The sequence below is a fragment of the Halyomorpha halys genome, unplaced genomic scaffold (genome assembly GCF_000696795.3).
Source record: "Halyomorpha halys isolate HHAL.00 unplaced genomic scaffold, Hhal_1.1 Scaffold462.1, whole genome shotgun sequence".
NCBI classification, from domain to species: domain Eukaryota; kingdom Metazoa; phylum Arthropoda; class Insecta; order Hemiptera; family Pentatomidae; genus Halyomorpha; species Halyomorpha halys.
Genome location: NW_027107302.1, coordinates 488,640 through 513,041, shown reverse-complemented (window position 1 = coordinate 513,041; position 24,402 = coordinate 488,640). Strand labels below are relative to the sequence as shown.

Genomic DNA, 24,402 nt, shown 5'->3' with positions numbered 1-24,402 from the left:
TGGTCAAAATTTATTTAAATAGATTGTCTATGGAGTACAATAAATCCTTTTATAGAAGAGAAAAATTATCAACAACGTCTCGGATATATTGTTGATGATAGTGATAGTCGCTATGATTCCAATCCCTAAAAGAATATTCAATACTCAAAATTCATACAATAACCCCTAAACGTAACATTTGAATCCTTCCATAAAAGAACGAATTACCGACCATTACACAGATAAGACAAAAATATGCCACGCCTACAAATGGAATCCTAGATGAGCTGCCTCGGTGGCCATTTCCAAACCTCTTCGTGGCCCCTGTTGTTAATAACCAACCTTCCCATTAGTGGCACCTACGCCCTATGTAAATATCCGATCGGGTTCATTAGCTCTGTCAAACGGAGAAAAATTGGGGGTTTCAATTGGTCGCATTTACATGTTTCCTTTTTCTTTTTTCTTAAACGGGGCGTGTTTCAGAAATCGGTCCAGTTTAAGGAGTGATGCATCAAGCGATAAGTTTTAATCTGAGTTTATTAGATTTATGTTGTTGACAAAAGTGAAATAAATAATTTTTAATCTTGTGAAAATAAAATTGTTACGTTTGTAGGTTTCATTGTTACTGATCTTCAGACAAGATTTCTGAAGCGACTGTTACTGGTAACAGTCAAATATAATTTACCTCTGAAAACTACTCGATTAAATTGTAAATTCATACCTGAGTCATTTTAAATTGAAACCTTATCAGCAAAAATTCGGACAAAATAAAAAAAATAAAATTAAATTCTTTTTAACAAGTCTTCGTCCTATAATATATATTTATTGTTTGTATGTTTTTTCTCCAAGATTCTACAGGCATCAGGGATGTTATCAAAACTATTTGATTGACACTAAAAAGAAATCCTCTGGCTGTGAAGAAGGCCTACAACGATCAACTAATCCAAAGGATATTAATTTTATAGCTATATACCATAGCAATAAAATATAAGATATTGTTGTTAATTTGAAGTAGCAATTTTCGACTCATGTTAGAAAAATAATTATACATTGAGGAAAAAGGTTGAAAAATGTGAAATACAGCTTTTTAAATTTATTTTATACATTGTATTGCCTTCCTTGAGAACAAATCCCTGAAAGTTTGTGCCGCTGCAACCAATGAATGATCAGTAGGTACTTTGTAAGGAAGTACTATATCTTGACTGCACAGATCAGAACTAATATGATGAAGCTTCAAAATTATAAACGTGATTTATGGAAAGTAATTAAACCTTTACCTAACTCGAAGTTAAGAGAGCCCAATCCGTTGAAATATCTCTGGTCGATAAGAAGAAACAATTATAAAAGAAATTAAAAAAACAAACAAGAAAAAGTGCATTTATAATCCACAAAACATAGCATTTTATTTAAATTGCAGAGAAAATTATTTTTGTACCTTTTCCCAGTAAAGGCATTAAACTGTGAAAGGGTTGTCGACGTTAAATTACTCTATACACGGGCAAGCGATATTTCCATTAAAGCTGTAATAAAAAGGGCGGTGGTTAAACATGGAGGAAATCTCTTTAAAATAAATAATAAAGGCATGAACGTCAAATAAAATTCTATTGGCAACTGATTCATGAATCGTTGGGGCCGTTTTATTTTCTCACGACTGGTTTCGCTCGTAAACAACTCATTCTGTTGGCAAAAAAAAAAAAATCATTATACTCTGAGCTTTCCATTCGCCGTTTTTCGGGGAAAAATTAAAAACACAAAAAGAAAAACCATGTATTTTTTGTATATATACGTTTGCTATTTATTAATGGAAAATAGAAATTGGTCTGAAATTTGTGTTTTGATTAGTCTTTCCTGAACCAATTGACTGAGAGTTAAATTTAACTTCGTGTTAAAACAGAGCAAAAATTTAAATGATTTTTACAGTAAACGTATTGAAATGCACTGGATGGGTTTTCTCACCATTGAGTTGATGTAAAGTTGAAAAATATATTGTTTTTTTTTTTTCGGTTTCCAATTTCTGAAACCAATTATCTTCAAATGATTGGTGGAGCCGTTGATGTTCACACTTCACTGGGTAAGGTCGGTCCGAAAAGTGGATTGCTGGTCTTGCCCATCACATCGCCCTGCCTCATTCAAGTAGTTGAGCTTCATCATCCCACTTTCCCACTTAGTCCAATCCCACTTGGTATCTGAGGGGTCCTAATACCTCTTGTGCTCCACTCCATGTTACAATTTAATGCTCTCATCACTAAGGGCTTAAGGTATTCATTAACCTTGTTACACGTCTGGTTCGATTGATTTAAACCTATTTTCGTATTTGTTCTATACCCCTATTATTCTAATTTACAATATTGGTATTTAAAAAATAAATTTATAAATAAAATAAATTTCACTATATAATTAAGGCTTACTATTATTGTACTTAAACTGTACGAAGAGCTTTTAGGAATAGTTGTAATAACATTTTTAAAAAATAATGGCGCAACCAGCCATGATTTTTTTGTATTTAATATAATGTAGGAATTAATTGTGTAATATTTTATCGAAAAATGAGTTTTCTACTATTAAAGAACTTACATTTTCTCTGAGAACGCAAAAAAATTAATAAAAGTAGTGCTACACATCAATTTCCATACTATCGATTTATCTTCTATGTATTAGGTTCGTCTCAATACTTCAATATTTTGCGCAACAGGTGTATTTGACAGTTAGTAGTTTTGATAGTATGGAGTATGGGAAATTCTTTTTTGGACAACCAGCGATAAAATATTAGGTCCAGTTTAATCCTTAATGAACCTTACTTTTGAAAGGTTTACTAAAAACTTGTCAAAAAAAAAAAAAAGTGGCTTAAATAATTGTCTTAAATAAAAAAAATTATACATCTTTAAAATTAACAAGAAATCAGTTCACTTTTAAAAATTATAATAAAATATATTATTTATAAGACCACATTCTTCTACGTTGTTAAATATACATTATAATAGAAATATTAATTTTGTTTTAAATTGAAATTTTCATAATTTTAAAAATATTTTTTTAAGGATTTAAATTTAATCTTTCATATTTCTTGTAAGTACGTTTTTGAAGATTTTTTTCCGCTTATGTATTTCCTATAATGCCCGTATGTCATAAATAATAAGTTCTTTTTTATTTATTTTTTTAATTTTGCTTTTAGGGAAAAAAACTATAACACAATTGTGATTTTGTTTTATACAGTATTATGTTTCAATTTTTGGTCTAAAGTAAAATAGAAAATATTTTTTATGATTGGAAGAATAATTTTTTCTATAAATTAAATAACCTTCGTAATAGTCAACTGATTAATGCTTTTTTAAACATATGTCTAATCTAGCAATTATGGATAAGAATTTGATCCTCCTTTTTAAGGTAGAGTAATTAAATCATTACGTAAAGGAAATATAATTTATGTTTAAGGATATCCCTTGTTCAGTTTGTTAATTTTACATTAGTAAGCACATGATTTCGCTAAGAACAGGCTGGTATCATGAGGACTAGAATATATGCAAGTATAATTTCTCTTTTAAAAGAGTGATGTTAACACGTGCCTACTTATGAACCATTATCAAGTGAAATTTCATTCATGAAAACGATTATAAGGACGAAAAAATGCTTTTGCAATTCTCACAAGGAAATTATTACATGACAGATGGAACAGTTGCTACCATTTATCTCCTTCTCCTGTCATCACCTTTATCATTGTTAATGCATTTGTACCACGCAAGTAAAAAAAACATTATTTTTCATATTTAATGTTAACTTAAGCAGATTATTCCTGCACATACAAAAAAAAATCTTGCCCGACATTAATATTCAGGAATAGTCTACAGTTTTTTATTTTTTCATATGTAATAAAGGAGCACTTTAGACTATGAATTTTTTATCTTTTCATATCTTAAGATTATGTTAATTATGACATTTCCTGCTATATTTATTTCGTTTTTTTTTAATTTTGCAGTAATTTCAACTTACAGATAATTTAATACAATAAAAGATGTAAGAGTGCTTATCTCAGCTAGCGTTCATATCTCTTTGTGAATATCTGTAATTTTAATTCATCGAAATTATCTCGCCCTGTAAAATATGTGCGAATGTAATGTATGTGAATACGTTAATGTATTACTGAGTGTGGGCTTTTTGTAGCTATATTACATGTTTCTTTTTAACATATGTATTATTCATCCGAATCAGAATTTCATTCATACACCATTAGATGTCATATTCTTTAATGATATATCTCTCATTTAATCTATCGGTCCATAATAAGGGCACATTGTACCACACTTGTCAAGTTCATGTACAACACTTTTATGGTGGTAGATTAGCAGTGTGAGTTCAAGAAAATATTTATAAAAAAACTAAAATTAAAGGAAAGAGCACCGTTATTATTGACAGAGTAAAATAAAAAAAAAGAATAAAATTGTAGCTCCCTGCTATATCTTATCATTTCTATAGGATACAGGAGCCAACCATACATTCAAACCAATAAATTGACTCCATTCTCAATAACATCTATATATTTCAGTCCTGAAGATAAATTTGGTACGAAGTTGGCAGATTGATAATGATTTGTGATTAGTCTTTGGTTTTTGGTTTAGATCTTCTAAAATTAATTGGATTGTAATACTTGTCTTTAGCTTGCTCTTATTTTGTATTTCATGAAACAATAATTATATTTTCCATCATTGTTGTATTCACACTTGTAAATTGTAGGGTCGACATCCGGCTTCTTTTCAACAATTTAGTAGTGCACTTCTTAACGAGCCATGGTTTCAGTGACCATAACGTTTTAATGACGCAAAGTACATAAATGCCTGTGAAGACAACAGATTACTACTAAGCAAGGTAATTTTGGATAGCATTAGAATTTGTGACGGTATGTCTTGCTTAAATACAATAAAATACTTAATGCACTCAAAGGTCCCATGTTACTATTTATCCATCCTGCATACCTACTTGATCCCACTGACTCTTGTAAAAAATCCAGCGATATTTGAAATTATTTCTAAATTGGTTTAGCTGTGCCTTACATTAGTGTGGCGTATGTCAATATAGGTACTAGTAATTAGTTTATTACTATAGGTACTAGTAATTACTTGTAAGTAGTTTGTGTATTAAGTTACTATCGTTTTTAAATTCGGATTTTTTTTATTGTGAACTCCTCATTGTAATAAGTTAGCCTACTTTACCATCAAAAATTTCACTTGAATGTATCGAATCCCCTCTGTAATTGTAATCAAAAGCTGTATTTTTATTTATATATAGTTGCTTCTTACTCTATAATAATTTACTATCGTCATGTTTTGTTTATAATTTTATATTCATTTATTGAGAGGAGGAACAGCCCCTGCCTCTAAAGTACTGATGTATTCTGACCACTTCTCCTCCCCAAAAGGCAAAAAGGCTTGCAATCCACGAGTCCTCTATCGAGCGAGATGACAAAGCCACCCCCAGCGTAGGGGGGCGGGGCACAGCTGCCCCTAATGGCTGACCCCTGACCCCCACCCCTCGGCCTGCTAAAAGCTTCTTTGTCACCGGCTTGTTCGAAACCAGTTCGTCTATTCCACTCTTTTTGTCTTGGCTCCGGATTCTTTTCTCGGACCCACAATTAGCATAGCATTAAGCTCATCCCTTTGCTTTTAATCCTCTTCCGAATGGTCACTTTGGATGGCACTTGAGTTTTTTTATAAGCTATTGTCAAAAAATAACAACACTGTTAAACAAGGACCAGTACATTGGCAAGAAAAAATATATATAAATATTTTATATGGTACATAATTATGTATTTGTAGTTACCTTTAAGGACACAAGAATTGTTAGCGAAAAATATTTTGATAGTTAAGTTATTAATATAGTTTTTCCATTCATTGTACTTATTAATTTATTGAGGTTTTTAATAAAAATTAAATGCATTAAAATGATACGTAGGATAATACGTGTCTGTAGATATCTAGGTATAGATTTCATTGCAAGTGTTTTCCTCTTAGAATCGTAAAAAATAATATATCATTCTAAATGTAATATCTTATAGCATTACTGGAAAATAGATCTAATAATGTAAAATAGATTTTATCTAACTAATAGATTAACCATCTTTTAAATTTAAAAAATATATTTCTCTACACGTCTGTAACACTGCATATTAACTGAGGTCAAATTTACTAAATGAATAATTTGCAGTTGTAAATAACAATAAATAAATGAATAAAAAAAAAAAAAATATGTCTACGCAAATATAAATGTAACTGCCTATTGGGAAAAGAGCGAAACAACGTGATATCAAAAACAGTTAAATTTTAAATTATTTTATTTCTGGGTATTTCTTTATTTACTCTTGGACCAAAAGTATAAATTTTATTATCTAGGTTTTTTTTTCAACAAATAAATAAATATTTTTCACTTATTTTTAATTCTATATTTTGGACGACTTGGAGTTTGTCCCTAACACTGCCCATTATTCTATACAGCTTAATTATTTGTCATTTATTTTCTCCTCGTTTTAATGAAATTATCCCATCTATAAAAAATTTCATAGCAGTTTATTAATATACTCTATTTTCTAGCTACTTGTCTCTTACTTACAGTGCTTTAAATATGTAGGAAACAGACAAGTAAACGGTACAAGAAAATAGGACGGTAATAAAATACTTTATTAATGTGACAAATCCATAAATGTTAGGAGGATAAGTAAGATGGACATTATCATGTCCATTTTGTCCGAAACGTCTTTCAAAACATAGAAATAAACAGAAGTGAGAAATAGTTTTTCTTCCTTAAAAAATAATCATTTTTGTAATGCTGAACGATTAATTATTTATTTCTTCTACTCGATTGTCCATACTATTAAAAAGCACCTAAATGAGATAAAAATTAAATTTTAACGTTTTTTGTCTTTCTTTGAAAAATTGAGATTTGTCAGTCACGTGGTTTTCAACTTCTGGTGGCCCTTACAAGAACCGTTATAATGAAAAATATTAATTTAATAACAGAATTAACATCCATTATAAAATTATTGTAAGACAAGACATAAATAATTTCTACGGTAATGTCATATTTACGAACTGTGATTAATTAAGCTGCAATTCATCTCCCAATAGGAGATAACCAGTTAGGCATAAATTATGCTGTTAGTATGCCCTAATGCTGAGTTTACTACCAAGGACGTGTAGAAAAACAAACGACCCACAACCACATCACATTTGCATTTAAATTTCTTGGAAGACTCCTCTGTGGGACATTATACATGTATCCTGCCTGGATCTGGACCACCCATCCTCAGCCACCGCGCTTAGTCCGTATCCTCACCTTCCTTTTAATGTCTCTCACTTACCTCTCTGGTAAAAACGGCTTTTCCATGCCTCTCCTCCAGTAGGCACAATATATTTTCTGCTACACTGACGAAGTTTACATTTTATGAACCCGAATCAGCTTTAGCGAGAATAAACACTGAACAACGATACAATAAAATAAATTCTGAATATTTAAGTTAAATGCATATAATATCGTATATAATATCGCTGGTACAAATTCAGAGTGATTTATTTGCAAAGTCCGCTATCTTGGGTTTTGTTAAACTTAAACACAATTTTGCTAATATTCACGGAACAGCAAAATTAACTTAATGAATATGTCACTAATCGATAATACTAAGCATTCGCTATATAAAAATTACAAATTATATACAACCATGATTCATATACAATGAATAATGAATACTATCAGAAATTTTCAGCATTCTGTATTCATATTCACCGATCATATAGTTTTTGTTGTAGGTTTTTTAGCATATATAAATTTGAATCATATAATATTATTTTGTATAATTATGTAGCACTGAACTATACATAAAGTGTATTATGAATATCCAGTGTCTGATTCAAAATTGAGACTAAATATTCAGTAAATTGTCTAACAAAAATCAGATTTATCAATATATTAATTACTTCAAATACTAAGTAACCAAATTATTTTTGAATAAATTGATTCAATAAAATGTTTATTTATTTGGCTACAGTCAGAGTTGGGCAAAAATTAGCTAAACTTACCTAAAATTGTCATGAATACAATAGTATTTATCAATAGTTCATTCGTGAATAAGGGTCGTATCCATGGGAACTTTAGCTATTAGTTACAACTATAGCTATAGACTATAACAATAACTATAGAGAATATATCAATTTTTGCAATTGTAATCAGTTATCACTCATAAGGTAGAAGGAATTGGACTTTATTGACGAATTATGGAAATTAATTAATTATATTGTTTATGCCTACGAAAATCGATTTTAATTCGAGATATGGATAATCGAGTTGTCAGAATGTCTTCAAACTTTGTCTTTCCCGTCTCTATTCCCAAAAAAAGTGTATTTAAATCTTCCCCTGTACCCAAGAAACTAATTGGTGAATTATTATGGTTATAAATTTAAATCAGACTATAGAAAATAAAATGTAGTTTGAAACACGAATATACGGTTAAACATTTGTAAAATATAGACTTTTTAATTAATTCTATGTTTGAACAAGATATTATTATATTGGTTTATTATTATTCTATTTTATTCACCATATTATTATTGGTATGTCGTCGGTAAATTTTGGAAATAGGCAATTTACTATTTGGTATTTTGTAATATTTCAATTTTTCAGTTTTCAATTCCCTTTGCAGTGTCAAAAATAATACAAAAAATACCTAATAACAAAGTATTTGATGTTACTTATTAAAAATCCGAAATGAGCAATTGACATACATGAAAATTAAAAATTTACTTCTACCTTGAATTTGCGACTATAACTTAAACTCTATATTTTTAAGACGTTTTCAAATAAACAAATTTGTTCCTCACTCCGGAAATATTTAAATATACCATAAAAACATCAACGAATAAGTTCACATTTATTTATTGTACTTAACAATATATTTCTATGCGGTATTGGCTAGGGAACTTTCTCAAATACAAATATGAATTTAAACTATTTTTATTCAAAAACAGAGTAATAGCAAGTCACTGAATGTAAATAAATTGAAATCATATAGTGAAATTTTATTTATTTTTTTGTATATTTCATTATTGAATGTGTAAATTGTATTTTAATGTTAGTGAAAATTTGTCCTTCGGAAATAATACCTTACTAGGTACGTTTCCTTTTGGGGTAAATGGGACTGCAGCAACTCGATTTTAACCTCGTTTCATGGCCTGTGAGGTTTTTTGTTTATTTGTAATTTTATTTCATGCGATTGGTTTTCATCATTCTTATTACAACTTTTAATTGATTTTTCTTTCCGTATTCATAAATAGACTGATCTAAATGCGAAGCTCTGTAATGCAACAGATGTGTTGGGACATTCAACGTGTGGTTGACATAGCGCATAAACATTTAATCGAATAAACTGGAAACCAATTAAAAAAAAAAATGTTTAAAATAATTAATTATTTTTTATAGTGATTATGTTAATCAAAGTTGATTTTTCCATGCTTTCTCTTCAAAAGAATTATTAGATTTTTTTTTTCCCGGAACCCCTATAATCCGAAATGAAATAGAAGATTAATAAATACATTCATATAAGTTTAAAGATCTAATCTTTCTCCTTTTACTGTATCAGGGCCACATTTTACGGAGACTTTGTAGTAACAAGATATGTACTGTAGAATAATTATAATATAAAATATTAATTATCATAAGAATTTAGCTAGGTTGGAAGGGGGCGTACTCCACAAATCTGTTTCCAAGTTACTTTGCAACCTACAGATTGTGGTGAGAGTTGGCCAATGCCATAAAAATTCTACATTTATTAATATTCCAAACGTGCTAAGATCGGTGTAAGGTGTCTGGTTTGCCGTCGCTCTCTCTTATGTTCCACACAAATTACTTTTCAGGGTGAGAAGGCAGCTTAACAAGGAATAACTATAAACCTTGATTGTTTTAAGATATTCTATCGCGCTCTATATATTTAAATGAATAAAAAAAATAGGTCATAGATGAATTGATAATCTTACAAAGTAATTTTCTATCTCAAAGTGAGTTTGGTGAAAGTACTCTAACTGTTTAAAAACCAAGTTCTCGAAATACAGCAAATATCTAAATTTTAAACATTATAATATAAAAGTGGTTTAAAAAAAAAAAAAATACGGTTTTAGTAAATGATATTTTACATATTTTCTATACTAATGTAATAAGTGACGTTTCTAAAGTTTAAATTTTTCGAAATGTATAGCGGGGTGTGGGTTCGATTTCTTTTTAACATTGAAAATTTTATCTTCATTGAATTATTTGCTAAAATTTAATAGATCCCTCTAATGATTAAGGGTTTGAAATAGAATAGGATTGATCGGCACATCACAAGGAGTTCAAATCTAAAATAAAAATTCAATACTAAACGTTAAATATATTCCACCTGATTAGAAGTAATACAGCATCTCTTCCTGATTAATTTATTTTGGTATTGATGTCTTTAAATGAATTACTTATTCTTTACTTTTAGAGGACGAGAACCTATCTATTCCGTAGAAGTTGATGAACCAGTGGTTTTATATATATAAACAAAAATAAATTGATAAATTAATAGAGACTAGAGACTATATTATTATATCATTATGTTGTTTTTTTTCATACAAATAGTTTGATTATGTTCATTTTGTTTATTCTTCTGTTTGTATATATTTCAAGAGAGTTTTTTTTTTTTAATTTATTTTTTATTTAATTTATTTTTTTATTTTAGTATGTGATCATTCATCACTATTACCTATTGCCCACAACTGTGTGGCAGATTGTAATATCTATCAATAAATAAAAGATAGTAGTAAAAAAAAAATAATAGAATTGATAAGAATTTTAAGACCACCTCTAAATGCTTTAAGCGGTCATATTCAGATCTTCTAGAATTATCGGTGTATATCAGGAAGTAAAGTATGTACTCATTGTTCCCTCTTACAACGAATAAATTTCTGAATATTATTTTTTAAAGCAAGTAACTTACTTTTTAATTGCAAAAGTAGCCGAGGTTCAATATCTAGCTTGTGGCTCAATAGTTCAAAATTGTAATACAAAAAATATATATTTTTTATATATACATATTTTCTGATAAACATACAATTTGTTTTGACGACATATGACATTTTAAGTGAGCTGCATATATTTTGGATCTTCGAGGTGTTAAAATCAAATAGACTATTATTATTTTTTTCACTTCATTCATTTCACTTTTAATTCCGTGTTTTCACATCTCATTTCTTAAAACAAATAAATAAATTTATTGATATTATCAGTAAATAATCGGTGTAAACATTGAAGGCTGATATATAATTATTTTCTCAGACACACTGTTCATCTCTTATTAAACATTTATATCGGGCAAATTTACTTTCCATTTTCTTCATTAATTTAAATAAGTATTAAAGTCCATTTATAACCACTTACCCAGGTCACATTCCCCCCTAAAGTATAGCTCGCCAGCTACGGTAGCCAATTCCTGTGTCGATGGTAGACCACGATAGGAGTCCACTGAGATTTATGATGTGACTGAGGACAGGTGAGGTCTCGTACCTGATAATTGGCTCGTGGCCATTTATACTTGAGGTGTTTGTCATCAATTCATACGCCGTTGTATATCAGATTTTGGAATCGAATATTGTTTTTAGTCTTTTAGCACATTTTTGGTTTTTTTTATTATTATTATTAAAATCTACATGCTGAATAGCCGTTTGACATGAAAATAATTTGGAAAGGAATGTAGATTTAAAAGAAAAACCGTGCCAGATCTGTAAAATATATCATATTAAAAAATACATCACTCTAAAATACTTAATTCATTATAACATTTTTTAGCAGAACCATTAACTAGATAACCAGTTCGGAGCATGTTACTTGAATTTAAGGTTAAAATGTATAACCTAAAAAAATTTATAACCTGTTATTCTATTAAAATTTGACAAAGACTTAACGGCTACAATAGTCGTTCATTTTTGGAGCATTTAGTGCAAGATTGGACTTGTATACTTCATCAGCATTAGTTATATAAACATAAACCTAAATACGAATGGAACAAAATGAGAAAGATGAAAATTATTCTTAGAGCACCTCTACATTCTGTGCTGCCAGTGCCATCATAGCATAATGAAATGCAAATTCCAAAACTGGGTAACCTTTTTATAACCAAGGCCCCTTGCCATAGGGTAAATAATGATTTACTTTCGAACGTATTTTAGGCAAACCAACAGCACGTGAGAACGAGGCAGAAATTTCAGTTGCTCAAACAGGAGCCGGCTCGCCCATAATTTATTACTCAGTTATTTAGTGAGGTTTAGATAGGTCTACATTACACCGCATTCACTGGGATCCTAAAAACAAACGATCTTCTGCCCAAGTGTCGCTGACGTGTCGACTTTTTGGTCCCTTTGTCCGTCCACTCTTCCCCTGGTTGAATAAATCCTACTCGACCGGTTTTAAAATCCCATCTTAACTGCGCTGTGAATCATCCAGCTGCCATCACAGCCTTCTGTCTTCAGTGAGTTGTCCAGAGTTCGTCGAAAGGTCTCTTGTCGCTTCCTTACACGGTGATAGGTATTTGGGAAAATGTATGAAATCAGTAAATATTCTGATAGATGTTGAAAACGTTTCTAAAACTAAGGTTTTATTCACCAACCATACACTAAATGGTTAAGGAGAACGAATTATAAATGTGTACAATATTGGTTTCTTAAAAAAGAATGTCAGTAAGGGCAGTAAGAACAATAAAGCTGACTTGCTACCTCCAAATGAGGGAATAATTATTCCCTCAATGATGATTAACATCCGAGTAGGTCTTTTATGAAAAAGAATACTCGGGTGTTTTTTTTTTTGACATTTTGAGTAGGTAAGTTAATATCTCATTTAAAGTCAAATGAAATCTTGAATAGCTCTGCTTAATTCTGACCCCAGAAGGATATACAGGCTCGTTTTACACACAAACCTACGTTATTTGTGAAATCTAAAGGAGAATGATTGATGACCTTAAAATAGTGGAATGGGTCACAAAAAATGACCTATTTTTAAAAATTTTAATCCATTGATTGGTTTCATTTGTTATTCAAATCCGATTAAGTATCATGTTGTTTAACCGAATACTAAGACTGGAAGCAAGATGTTATCATGTTTACAGTGTCATTTATAACAGTCTAAGGATTAAAAAAGTTTATAATTTCAAATATTAATAAATTTAGAAAGTAGTTACTTTTTAGGTTATTTCTGATGTAATAAAAGGTTTTTCTCTTTTCTTTTTTAACATTTATTGTTAAAATCCAAAAACGATTCTTAAGAACAAGTCTTGTATTGCGAATGCAAATTAGAGAGTGACTACAAGAAGTGTTGATAGTATTACAGCTGGGGATGGAATATTAGAAACATTTTGTCATTTTTCAATTACTATCTCATTTGGCAGTAACAAATTTCCGTAGAAAATCACATAAACTCTGTCGATTTATCAAAGATCCTGTATTACATCTATGAGGCTCATTCGACACCGAATCCTATTTCCCTTGAAGTTGTTTTCTATCCATTTTTTGATGCAATTATTCGTTTTGACAAATATTATCAAAAAACCAATTTTTTTTCGCGTTTTTGCTTGAAAACTAATCAAATTTTCAATGGCTGACGTGTTAAATATCCCTAAAACCCAATAGGTCCATCTAAAAATGGCTCAGTTTTGGGCCTTAAAAAACAGGGCTTCATTTACGTTCCATGGGAACAACCTAGGGTATTGATGTCTATATCGAAGTCTATAAAACCCAATTTGACCCGTCTCGATCCGCCGACTTACCTCTACCAGAGTTCTGAAACCTCTTTCTTTTTTTAATGCCTTTTATAAATGTGCATGTATGTATATATTTATGTATGATGCGATCCAACCTATTTGAAGGATCATTAAGATTATGCCAGGTTATCAAAAATGGGAGCATATTATTTATTTCCTATAATAATAATTTTTAGACTTAGTAAAAAATATACTCTTCTAAAAAATGTTTGATTCGCCCTTTTGCCATAACACCGACTATATATGTATTTTTTCTCTACATCTGGGCACACCATGACGTACTAAAAATACCCTGAAGTACCAATTATTCTCTCCAATACGTAAAGATTATTTTGAATATTAGCTCTTCGAAAATGTCCTGCAAACCCCTCATAGCGAACTGTCGAGTATGCTAAGAAAAACGGAGACAGAATGATTATCGCTGTCTCGAGTAAAACAGTATATTTTCTCTACAAGCATGACGCATTGAGGATTATTCAGTGAAGGTGCAATGCTCGAATGAATGACCGCGTCACCACGTCTAATACGATTTACTAACATAAGCCTATTTTATGTTCCGTATTTTGTATGCCGGATATCTCTTTTATGTAATAAAACTGGAAACATGTGAATTTTTCTGTACCGTGAAGTTTTCACATGACCATTCGCGCCTATTATACTTTTTTTCATTTTTCGACATTTTTACTTTATTATAAAATTCCTACAGCACTATAATAACAGTAACATTCACATAAGAATGGCTTGGTGACGATATGGTGTATCTTAGAGCCTGTCATAAATAAGTCAGAAATGGAAAACTAATATCAGAAGACAGATATATTCCAGCTAAGGCTATTCAGGGCACCATTAAATCATAGCTACTCTTAATTTACGAGGCGCTTCTAAATAAATCTTGAGAAATGATATGGAACGAAGGAGTAATTGAAAAAATATATATATGTATATATTTATACTAGCCGTACAGAATATGTATTCGATCGAATGACAACTAAAATATTGTTGTTGTTTTTTTATTTTAACAATATGACCTAAATTTTTTTTTTCTCTCTAATTTATCATCTTGGAAACAACAACTTTACATTTTTAATATCATTAATTAATAATCATATTTGATTTCTTTATTTTATATTGTAAGCCACCGTTCTCTAGATATTATAGATAGAGTGGATAGCGATAAAACACATTCGGATCTGAACTGAAAGCTTGAACGAAAATTATGTTTAGAAATAATAAAACGTACATTATCCTTTTACTAAAATTATTATTTTTGGATAAACACTGTCAGAAAGCTAAAATAGAGCTAACAAATAGATCCGTCTAGAAACAAAAATTAATTAAATTCATGCTAGGAGTTAAACTATTCTTCATCTGGAAACAAGAAATCAAAAGTGCTTACATTTTATTTCTTGTATTATGATTAGGAGATAACTAATTCAGAGCTGAGATCCATTCCACCTTAAAAGCGTCAAATAATTATTGTTCAGATGTCCGTAACTCAGAATATTTCTAATGTGCTGGAAGTTGAATCATTAAATCAGCGTTTTCCTGAGAATTGTATCTTTTAGTCTCTCTAAATACAAGTTATACGATGAAAACTATGCTAGGCAAGGTTTTAAAGTGCTTACATGCTAGAGGAAAATCTTTTACAATCCTGTCATATGTTTGAACGTTTTGGTGGGGGAAAAAAAACTAGCGTTGAAACGCTTTGATAGGAAGTTATTTTTCATTGTAAACAGAAACTTTTTTATTTTTTTTTTGTTTTGGAATTGGACAAAATTTTAAATTTCCATCGATTTTGGCCGGATTTTTCAACTGTATTAAAGTGTTTTAATTCTTAACACAAGTAGCAATTTTACTAAGTTCCAATTTAAAATATATTATAATACATATTAATTATACCAATGCTTTGTACTATTTAAATAATTCTATAAGTATTGATACGTGCAAACAATAGTTTTCTTTCCTATTCTAAATCATATAATCTCCATTTTTTAACTTGTTGGTTGAAAATGGGTTTTTTATTTTAGTACCTCTTCAAGTAAAATTCAAAACATTGATCCAACTCCTTTAAGTAAATGTGAAAGAGGCGAACAAACTGCAGATAACATTATCCAGACATGCATTCTTATGAAGGAGAAATCGCAAGCAGAAAAACCTGGAGGGTCTCAAGAGTATCGCCGACTTTATTTCGTAAAGAATGGAAGATCGATGAAAGTGAAATGCTTTTATTCAAAGCACATTAGATTTCTCAACTTTCTTGGTTTTCAAACTATGCGGAAGAGAGGGAGAGAATCCATTTCCTATAACATACTTGACGACGCCCATGTTTTAAATAAAGTTTAGCTTGATAGATAATAATTGTTATTGTTGTATTGAGGAAGATTCTTTCAACCATACTTATAAAGTAGTATCTGTTATTCAAAGAATGTTATTGTAATCATCTAAGTCCATCAATAACTCTTCATAGTTTGATTTCGAAAAACAATCATCGGATGACCCTCCCATGGAATTGACTGCCTATCGATCCTTAGTGCTTTAGGCTAGCTTGTTAAGTGGGATTTATATTCTTTTATGAATCTCATCATATCTTTGTTTTTGTAGACCGCACTCTTCAATATTTATAGAATATGTAGCGATTAACACGTAAATGACCCATACACGGCGCCAAGGCAACCCTACTGACCTGCCGCTAATAAAAAAGAGCGCACTGCTCCCGCCTCGTATTATTTTTTTTCCCCTTTCGGTTTTTGTTTCTTTATTTTAATTGTACAATGTGAGAGATGGTTTCGTTGAAAGGACCACTCACAAGTGTGATGTATGGCTCATAACTCTCGGGAGATGGAGACGGCTCCTATGAGAGTTAGCACCACTTTCAATTAATATGTAAATTGCGGGGGAGCTGAAGGCGGATTGTGCCCCGGGGTTCGACGCCGATATCCCGGCCTTTAAGTACCCACCTAAATCAGTCCCCAATTTATTTATTTCGCTTTATTGCTCCGCCTAAAGGGATTTCTGAGTCACAGAATATAGAACCGGTATAAATGGATTGTTTGAAGAATAATCGTCCTTCATAAGATACAGGGATAACGAGTTCAAAACTGAATATAGATCATTTATGATTTTCATTCTACTTATCAAAAGGAATATTACTACTACGAAAATATATATATATATTTTTTTTTTTATTTTATAATTTTGGAATCAAAAGTTGGTATTGTGTAAATTGTAACAGCTTCTTTATATGTAACACATAAAGAAGCTGTTACAATTTCATTGAATTTTAATCAAACTACAAAAAATACAAAAGAATTCTTTGAACTTTTCAAACAAAAAAATACATTTGAACGATAATATCAATGAGAGACAAGTCGCTTTTATTGTCAGATTGGTATCAGTGAAAGACAATAACTAATAACGATAAACACATTTATGTATTCCTTACAATATAAACAATTTAAATAATAGTAATAAAAATATAATAAAAAAATAAAAATTTACATTCACAGTGATCTTCGAATCTCCGAACCAATATTTTTCTTCTGCTATAAAGTGGACTCCAGGAGATTCTAGCGCTTTTCATTCAATACAAGCTTCAGATCATTAGATCTGCATATCATTCAGGATATGTTAGAAATTATTTCATGCCAATTGCCCTTTCACAAATCACTAATAGAATGAGTGGATGATTCCATCAAAGTGGTTTCTTTTGACATTTAACAGTTTTCATTGATTAATTTGACAGGTTTCGAGTGTATAGTTAAAAAATAATCTACAGGTAATCCCATTTAAGTCTAATCTTTTTATAAGGTACTTAAACGAACGATGAAACGTTTATAATTATCTTTGTAAATGTTAGTTAAATTTAATATGAAGTTTAATTTTATTTCACCGATCAATAACCAATAAACATTTGTCATGACTTAACTCTATTAATATACAAAAATTCCAAATATTCTGGTTGTACATAAAATTTTTGTATAATACCTCAGTTTACAAGCAAAGTTATATTTAAATAATATGTAATAGACAAATAAATCATTAAGATTAAAATGTTTAAATAGTATTGATTTTAAAAATTAATTACATTTTATAAGTCATATGCAAGAATTTAAGTCTATTCTTAAACAATCGTGTAACCACTCTTTATGTTTCTTTTAAATTGCTTATAAATTCATTTGACTTTGGAGCTGTATGAAATTAGTTACATAAATATCATGGAGTGCTAATCAGTTTCTGAAGATGGACTAAGTTGTGTGTTTAATCATTCAAAAATTTATGATCATTCTTTTTACAATAATGTATTATTGAAGGTCAGTTTCACAAAGAAAAACCGCAGTCTGAAGGAATATCTCTTCAACCTGTGTGTAGATATTGATATGCAGTTGGTCATGCAAAAGCAATGCAAATCTCTGTCTTAGTTATGAAGTCACAATGACATGCCCCTAATCAATTCCGTCAATTTATCACAGTGCATCAAATCTTCCCCGCAGAAGGACAATGATTCCTCCCGTTCCTCCACGACAATGAGATATCCTCCCCGGATCGGATACGGGGATGAGACCACCTCATCCGTACGAGCTGCAGAGTCCTAATCCTTCCAGGAGGGGCCGTAGCTGCAGGAGGTAAGTCCTCCCTAATTGGGCGCACTCCCTCGTTAGGTCACGTGCCGCTATCACAATCAGTCGGTCATTAGATCACCGGCGGGCCCCCCGGAGAAGAGATTTTCTTTTTTAATAGGATATACAAACGGCTCTTGATAAAAGGTTTTGGTTTTCGTTTCGCCGACCGGCGCGTGCTTCTTGTTAGGAACGGTGCTCGCTGCTCTAGCTTACTGATCTGCGCTGTGAACATAACTACCGTCTAATAAGATCACTAGTCTTTCGAGGGTCCACTCCTAAGTCTCACACAATAGGCCAGCCGCCACAGACATAGATTTTAAATCTATTAGGAATTCGATATCTGAAATAATGATGTTGTACGTAATAGATTAGTCCTTGGTGACTGGGGGATTGTTCAAGTATTGATTGTATCTTCTTGCGGAATAGTACGTATGTTTCATAGCGTTTGTAATGATAAATTATTAGAACTATCAACAATGGTTTTAAAAAAAACACTTCAAGGGAAGTTGGTTTATTTATTTAATTAAAATATATGCAATAATTATTACTATATTTGTTTCGTACTTTTCTATATAAACATAAAATATGCTTAAAATAATTTTCACGATTTTTGCCCCTATCTACATGGTTTATAAATAAAACATATTTTAATAAATAAAGTATGGAGTCTTTATTATATTGATTAAATATTTACTTATAACTATTATATTGATTATAGGTTATTCAATTATGATTTTGGAGAGTATGTATTAATTCAGTCAATTATTAATATTTACTATTCTTTATTGTTATTCCACTTCTTGACAACCAGTGAGTAAAAAACTTAACAAACGTTTTTAAATTTTTTTTTTTAGTAGAAATGAAAATGTTTGTAAAATAAAAGTTATACCTAATTTCATTTGTATAGATTTTGTAGGAAAAGTGATTTATATTATTTTTAATGAAATTCAAGTTCAAAAAATAAGGACATAATGTTTAAAAAATAAATATAAGAAGGAAAACAATTAAAAGTTTAGAGTTTCATCTTCATATTCTCAACCTCAATTTACATTAATTTGATATTTATTTTCATATTCAAGCCAGAGTTTTATGTTACAACGGATGTACTACCTCTTAGATAAGTATTTAAACCAAATATTGTTGATCATACATCCAATCTCAACATCAAGTTATTTAAGAAATTTGAACATTCGACTCCTTTTCCTGTGGCAACAATGGAGTTTACAGTCATTTCCAAGCTTTTCTATTTCACATTATTTGAAGTATAATCAGTTATTTTGCAGTATCAGTCAAACAATCAAACAGATAAAACAAATTATTTAATAAAAACACTTAGAAATTCTTTTTTCTATCAACAAAATTGAAAAATAAATATATTATTTTTAATGAAAAATAATTATATCAATAATAAAAATTATTAAGTATAAAAAATAAAATAGTGTATTTTCCGATGATTAATTATAACTATATTCTATGATTGGATTATTTTCTATTATTGTAATTTGCATTTGTTCATTTTAGGTATATTTTTTTCTCTTGAAAAGTTTTTATGTTTTTTTTTTTAATTTTAAATAATTATTTTTTCTTAAAAAAAAAAATTAGATGGTCCTAAATTTTTTAATGACAGGGTTTTTATTGCTTTCTATTGAAAATTGAAAATAATAATTGTAACAACTATCGAACAACATGGAGCTCCATCTCTTGAATAACCTACGAACTAATGATTGAAACTAGAAATTTATTTTTCAAAGAGAAAGAATGTTTCTTTTTTTGCCACAAAATAGTACTTTAAGATTTAAAATCTGCCAGTATAGAGCTATTTTATAGTTGAAAATACATCTAAGAGTAAAAAAATGATCATAAAATGAGAGGAGTGTTTATTTAACTGTTCTTTTTTTTTAATTAATAAGTAAATTGTATGTTCTGAGTTTTCCAAAATAAGGTAGTAAGAGGTCCAAGAAGGATCGGTTTTATAAATATCTCGCCGTCCACGAGAATAGCTCCGTAAGGACTGAGTGCCTATAACGCTACACTTCATGTCACTGCAATTTATCATCCCCCGAAGCCAATGAAAACTGCTCTAAATCACACTCTCTCATCCTGTAATTAATTCCGAACAGTCCCTTAATCCGATTTTAGTTTGTTAATTTATATACTTTTTAATTGATATTATTTTTTTAAACTTCTCTATTACCCGTACCGATTAACCTCGCCGGCTAGACCTGACATTTGGAAAATATTTTAAATCTGTTTGTCCCTGTCAATGATTATGTTCTTTTGTAGCTTCTGCTCATGTCATTAGTTTTTCTCGAGGCTGTCTGTTATTTAACAAAGTTTTGTACTGTTCAGTCAATACTGTTTACTGCATGCATTGAATTGCATATAATAGTGAAATGTAATGTATTTATTAAATATCAGCAGTGTAGTATCACCCCAATTTTTTTAGAAAATTCAGTACATTTTCGAGTAAATAAAATTAAAGTTTATAAAATCGAACTTTTGTAAAATAAATAAACATAAAAATTGAATTTAGAAGAACTTTTCAATAAAATGACATTTTTATCTTTAAGTGATGAGATAGAAACTACTCGTGACACAACTGATGACGAGAATTCTAACAGACCGAATTTTTATTTATTAACTATATTAATAATTAACTCAAGAACTTAATCTTACAATATGGTGAATCATAACTCGCTTTCAATACTTTTCATCTTAAGCTTTTTAAAATAATAATAAGTAATGACTGGACCTAATGATCAAATTTTAGTCACTTTTTTATTTAATATTTTCATACTTTGCCCTAATTAATTGGAAACATTTAACAGAAAGGAAAGAGGAAAAATAATACTTTGTAAGGTAAATATTAACAAATTTAATTTTTATAAATTATTAAAAATTCGTAATATAATTGATGAAAACATAATATAAAGATGAAAATACAGATTTTATAATAATGTACAATAATTATCTTAACATTGTTTTTACATCACGGAATGGGTAATCTTAGACGTTTGGTTGGCGTATGGTAGTTTATCAAGAACATAAAGGAGTCAAGAGGAATTAGAATATACTATTTTAGTCAGTATTGATGGTCATTAATAATAAGAAATTATTAACACACTCTGTAATGATGATAAAGCTTATATTCAACAAGGTAATTACTTGCCATAATTGGTTATAATATATACCACATGAAAATGAACTTATATGATAATTTTGTCAAAAAATTTTTTTTTGCTATCTTACTATTCCTGAACCAACTTTACGCTTCGGTATTGATAAAGTTTTGAATATTATTTTATTATTATGTTATTATATTTATTTATTTTTTTCATACACATAGTTTGATTATGTTAATTTTGTTTATATTTATAACTGTTTGTACATATTTTAAGAGAGATTTTTTTTTTCATTAATTTATTTATTTTCTTCTTATTTTAGTATGAATGTGATCATTTATCTATATTACCTATTGCCCACAACTGTGTGGCAGATTGTAATATCTATCAATAAACAAAAAATATTTTTAAAAAACAGTTTTAAAATTATAAATAACTATTAGTCAATTATTGATAAGAAAACAATTTTGAAAACACTAAGACGTAAAAGTGGTTCAGAAGCAGTCAGATAGAAAAAAAAATGTATGCGCAAATTTGTCAATTGTTACACATGACTTTTAACGGCTTCATAAAATTTCAATAATAGGTTTCAGAGAAAGGTTAAATAAGAGTGGAGAGAAAATAAATAAATGCAAAAAAAAATCTTATCATAAATTGCTAATAGAAAAGTTGTCAGCCCATAGTATGGTTTTATGCTTGTAACAACAGAAAGCGCGATATATCTCATAGAGTTTATATCGCACAAATGCCTGTTTTAACTTTGTCATTTATTCTTTTGAGTAAACTGTTATAGTTGTTTTTTTTAGTCCTTAATTGAGAGAGAAAAACATATATCTAAATAATATCTTTTCTAAAAGAAATTGAAATACTACGTTGATGCTCGAAAACGCCTCTGAGTTAATTATAGCAAGAAATTGGTCAAAACAAACATGATGTTGCTGCTTAAAAGTAACGCAAGGCTACAGGAAGGTTAAACATAATTTCGAAAATAATCTTAAGCTTAAGCTTTTTGGTTATAACTATTTTTTCTAAAAATAAATTATTAAAAACTTTAGAAGTGTTCTTTATACAAACTATTTTTGTTCTATCAGACACCACAAGTTAATATTTGAAAATACCTGTTTATAAATATTCATTTACTTTTGTCTTTTTCAGATTTAAATGCCGAATCGTACCTAGATGTCGCTTTTGGTCCCGGAACGCCAGGTCTTCCAGGAGCCAACGGGTCACATCACACAAGGACTAAAAGGATGCGGACTTCGTTCAAGCACCATCAGCTGAGAACGATGAAGTCCTACTTCGCCATCAACCACAATCCCGATGCAAAGGACCTCAAACAGCTTTCCCAAAAGACAGGACTTCCCAAGAGGGTTCTACAGGTGAGGTTACATTTCATATATATCATATATTATTATAGTATACATTCTATATATTGTATAAAGTTGATGTCTAGAACTAGTGGTCTTACAATAGCATTTGAATACCAAATATATTTCCAAGAAGAGTTTGTTTAATTATTTTCCGTTAGAATGAATGTTGGATAAGTTCTATTGAAAACTCCAGTGAATATGTCAGTTCTATCCAATGTTAAAATACAATTAACATTTAATGGTTTCTTTTTTACGTTTTATTAACATAATTTATATGTCGTCCACAAATAAAATATTTTGGTTTGAATCATAATTTACTTCCTCTATTCTATTGAAAAATTGAAAACGTCCTTTCTCTTCCGTACTTATTTTTTTATTTTAAACCTTTATTCTAAATTCCTTTCTGGCCAACATTCCTCCGAAATCTAAATTATATGCCAAAACATTTTAAAATCATACTCCTTTACTCTCCAATCGTTTATCGAAATATTACTGTATAAATTATCTGCGAATCATGACTCCAGAAGAGATTAAAATCACGATTTAATTTAACCAAGATTTAATTTAACTTTCCTTGGTATTTTGATATTTGAAACGGGGCAATTTTAATATGTGAGTATTTTCTGGTTTGTTCATACATTATGTGGCATCGTGACGTATAAATTACGGATTAATTTAAGATATATGCTTGGTATTTAAATAAAGTAGTACTTAGACGTTACAGTGACCAATAAACCTTCACTAACTTCTATCATCACTAAGCTTGGATTTTCTTATAAGCTCAAAGCACATCCACCGCTCAAGAGCTGGAGGGGTTAACGACCATCCCACCATAACTCACCAAGAGTATGGGTGAGGTGGATAAATCAAATTCTCCCAGGAGTCAGGTCCCAGTTTTTATACTCCAGGGATAGGTGGATCCCGTTCCAGCCGGACTCCATGGCGACATCCCTAATTCTCTGGAATCCTGCCCTTCCCAACAGTTGGTGGAAAAGAAGGACCCGCAACTCCACAATTTGACCCATTTCTTAGCTTCATTTTTTTTTTCGATGGAGAAACAACTCCTTGACTGAGTGTGAAGTAAATGTGGTTTTCCTTCATTCTACTTTAGGTCAGGTCTCTCTCATCGATTTCTCTTCCCAGTTCTTGTTTTATCTAATGATAATTTTTAAATTTCAAATTCAAATGGTGGAGGTTGGTTTTTTTTTTTCAAAACCATAAAACTTTCTTGAATCTCTTAAATTGTACATTTGTAATAATATATATCGTACATTTCTCTAAGCTATATTTTATGCTTGTTAAAAAATATATCCCTGCTTACATAGTACACAGAAAAGACGTTTAGAAAGGGTCCATGTATATTTTATTATCTTAAATTCAAAATCTCCCCTATTATGGTCATTAATCGAGTAATGACATGGAAGTTTTAAAAAGGCAAAAGGTACAAGCGCCACCTTTATGAAAATTTTTTTTTGCTATATACCTATACCTGAACTGATATATATATATAT

The 24,402-nt window shown here is 29.9% G+C and overlaps 1 protein-coding gene across 3 annotated transcripts in view; it reads left to right on the top strand.

Moving 5' to 3' along the window:
• The window catches only part of LOC106683076 (protein apterous), a 170,965-nt gene that overhangs the window by 129,404 nt on the left and 17,159 nt on the right, over positions 1-24,402 (top strand). For all 3 annotated transcript variants that reach the window (XM_014424303.3, XM_014424301.3, XM_014424302.3), the window contains one exon: positions 22,677-22,900. In XM_014424303.3, the coding sequence (XP_014279789.1) occupies positions 22,677-22,900 (224 nt within the window). The remainder of the gene's footprint in view (positions 1-22,676; positions 22,901-24,402) is intronic.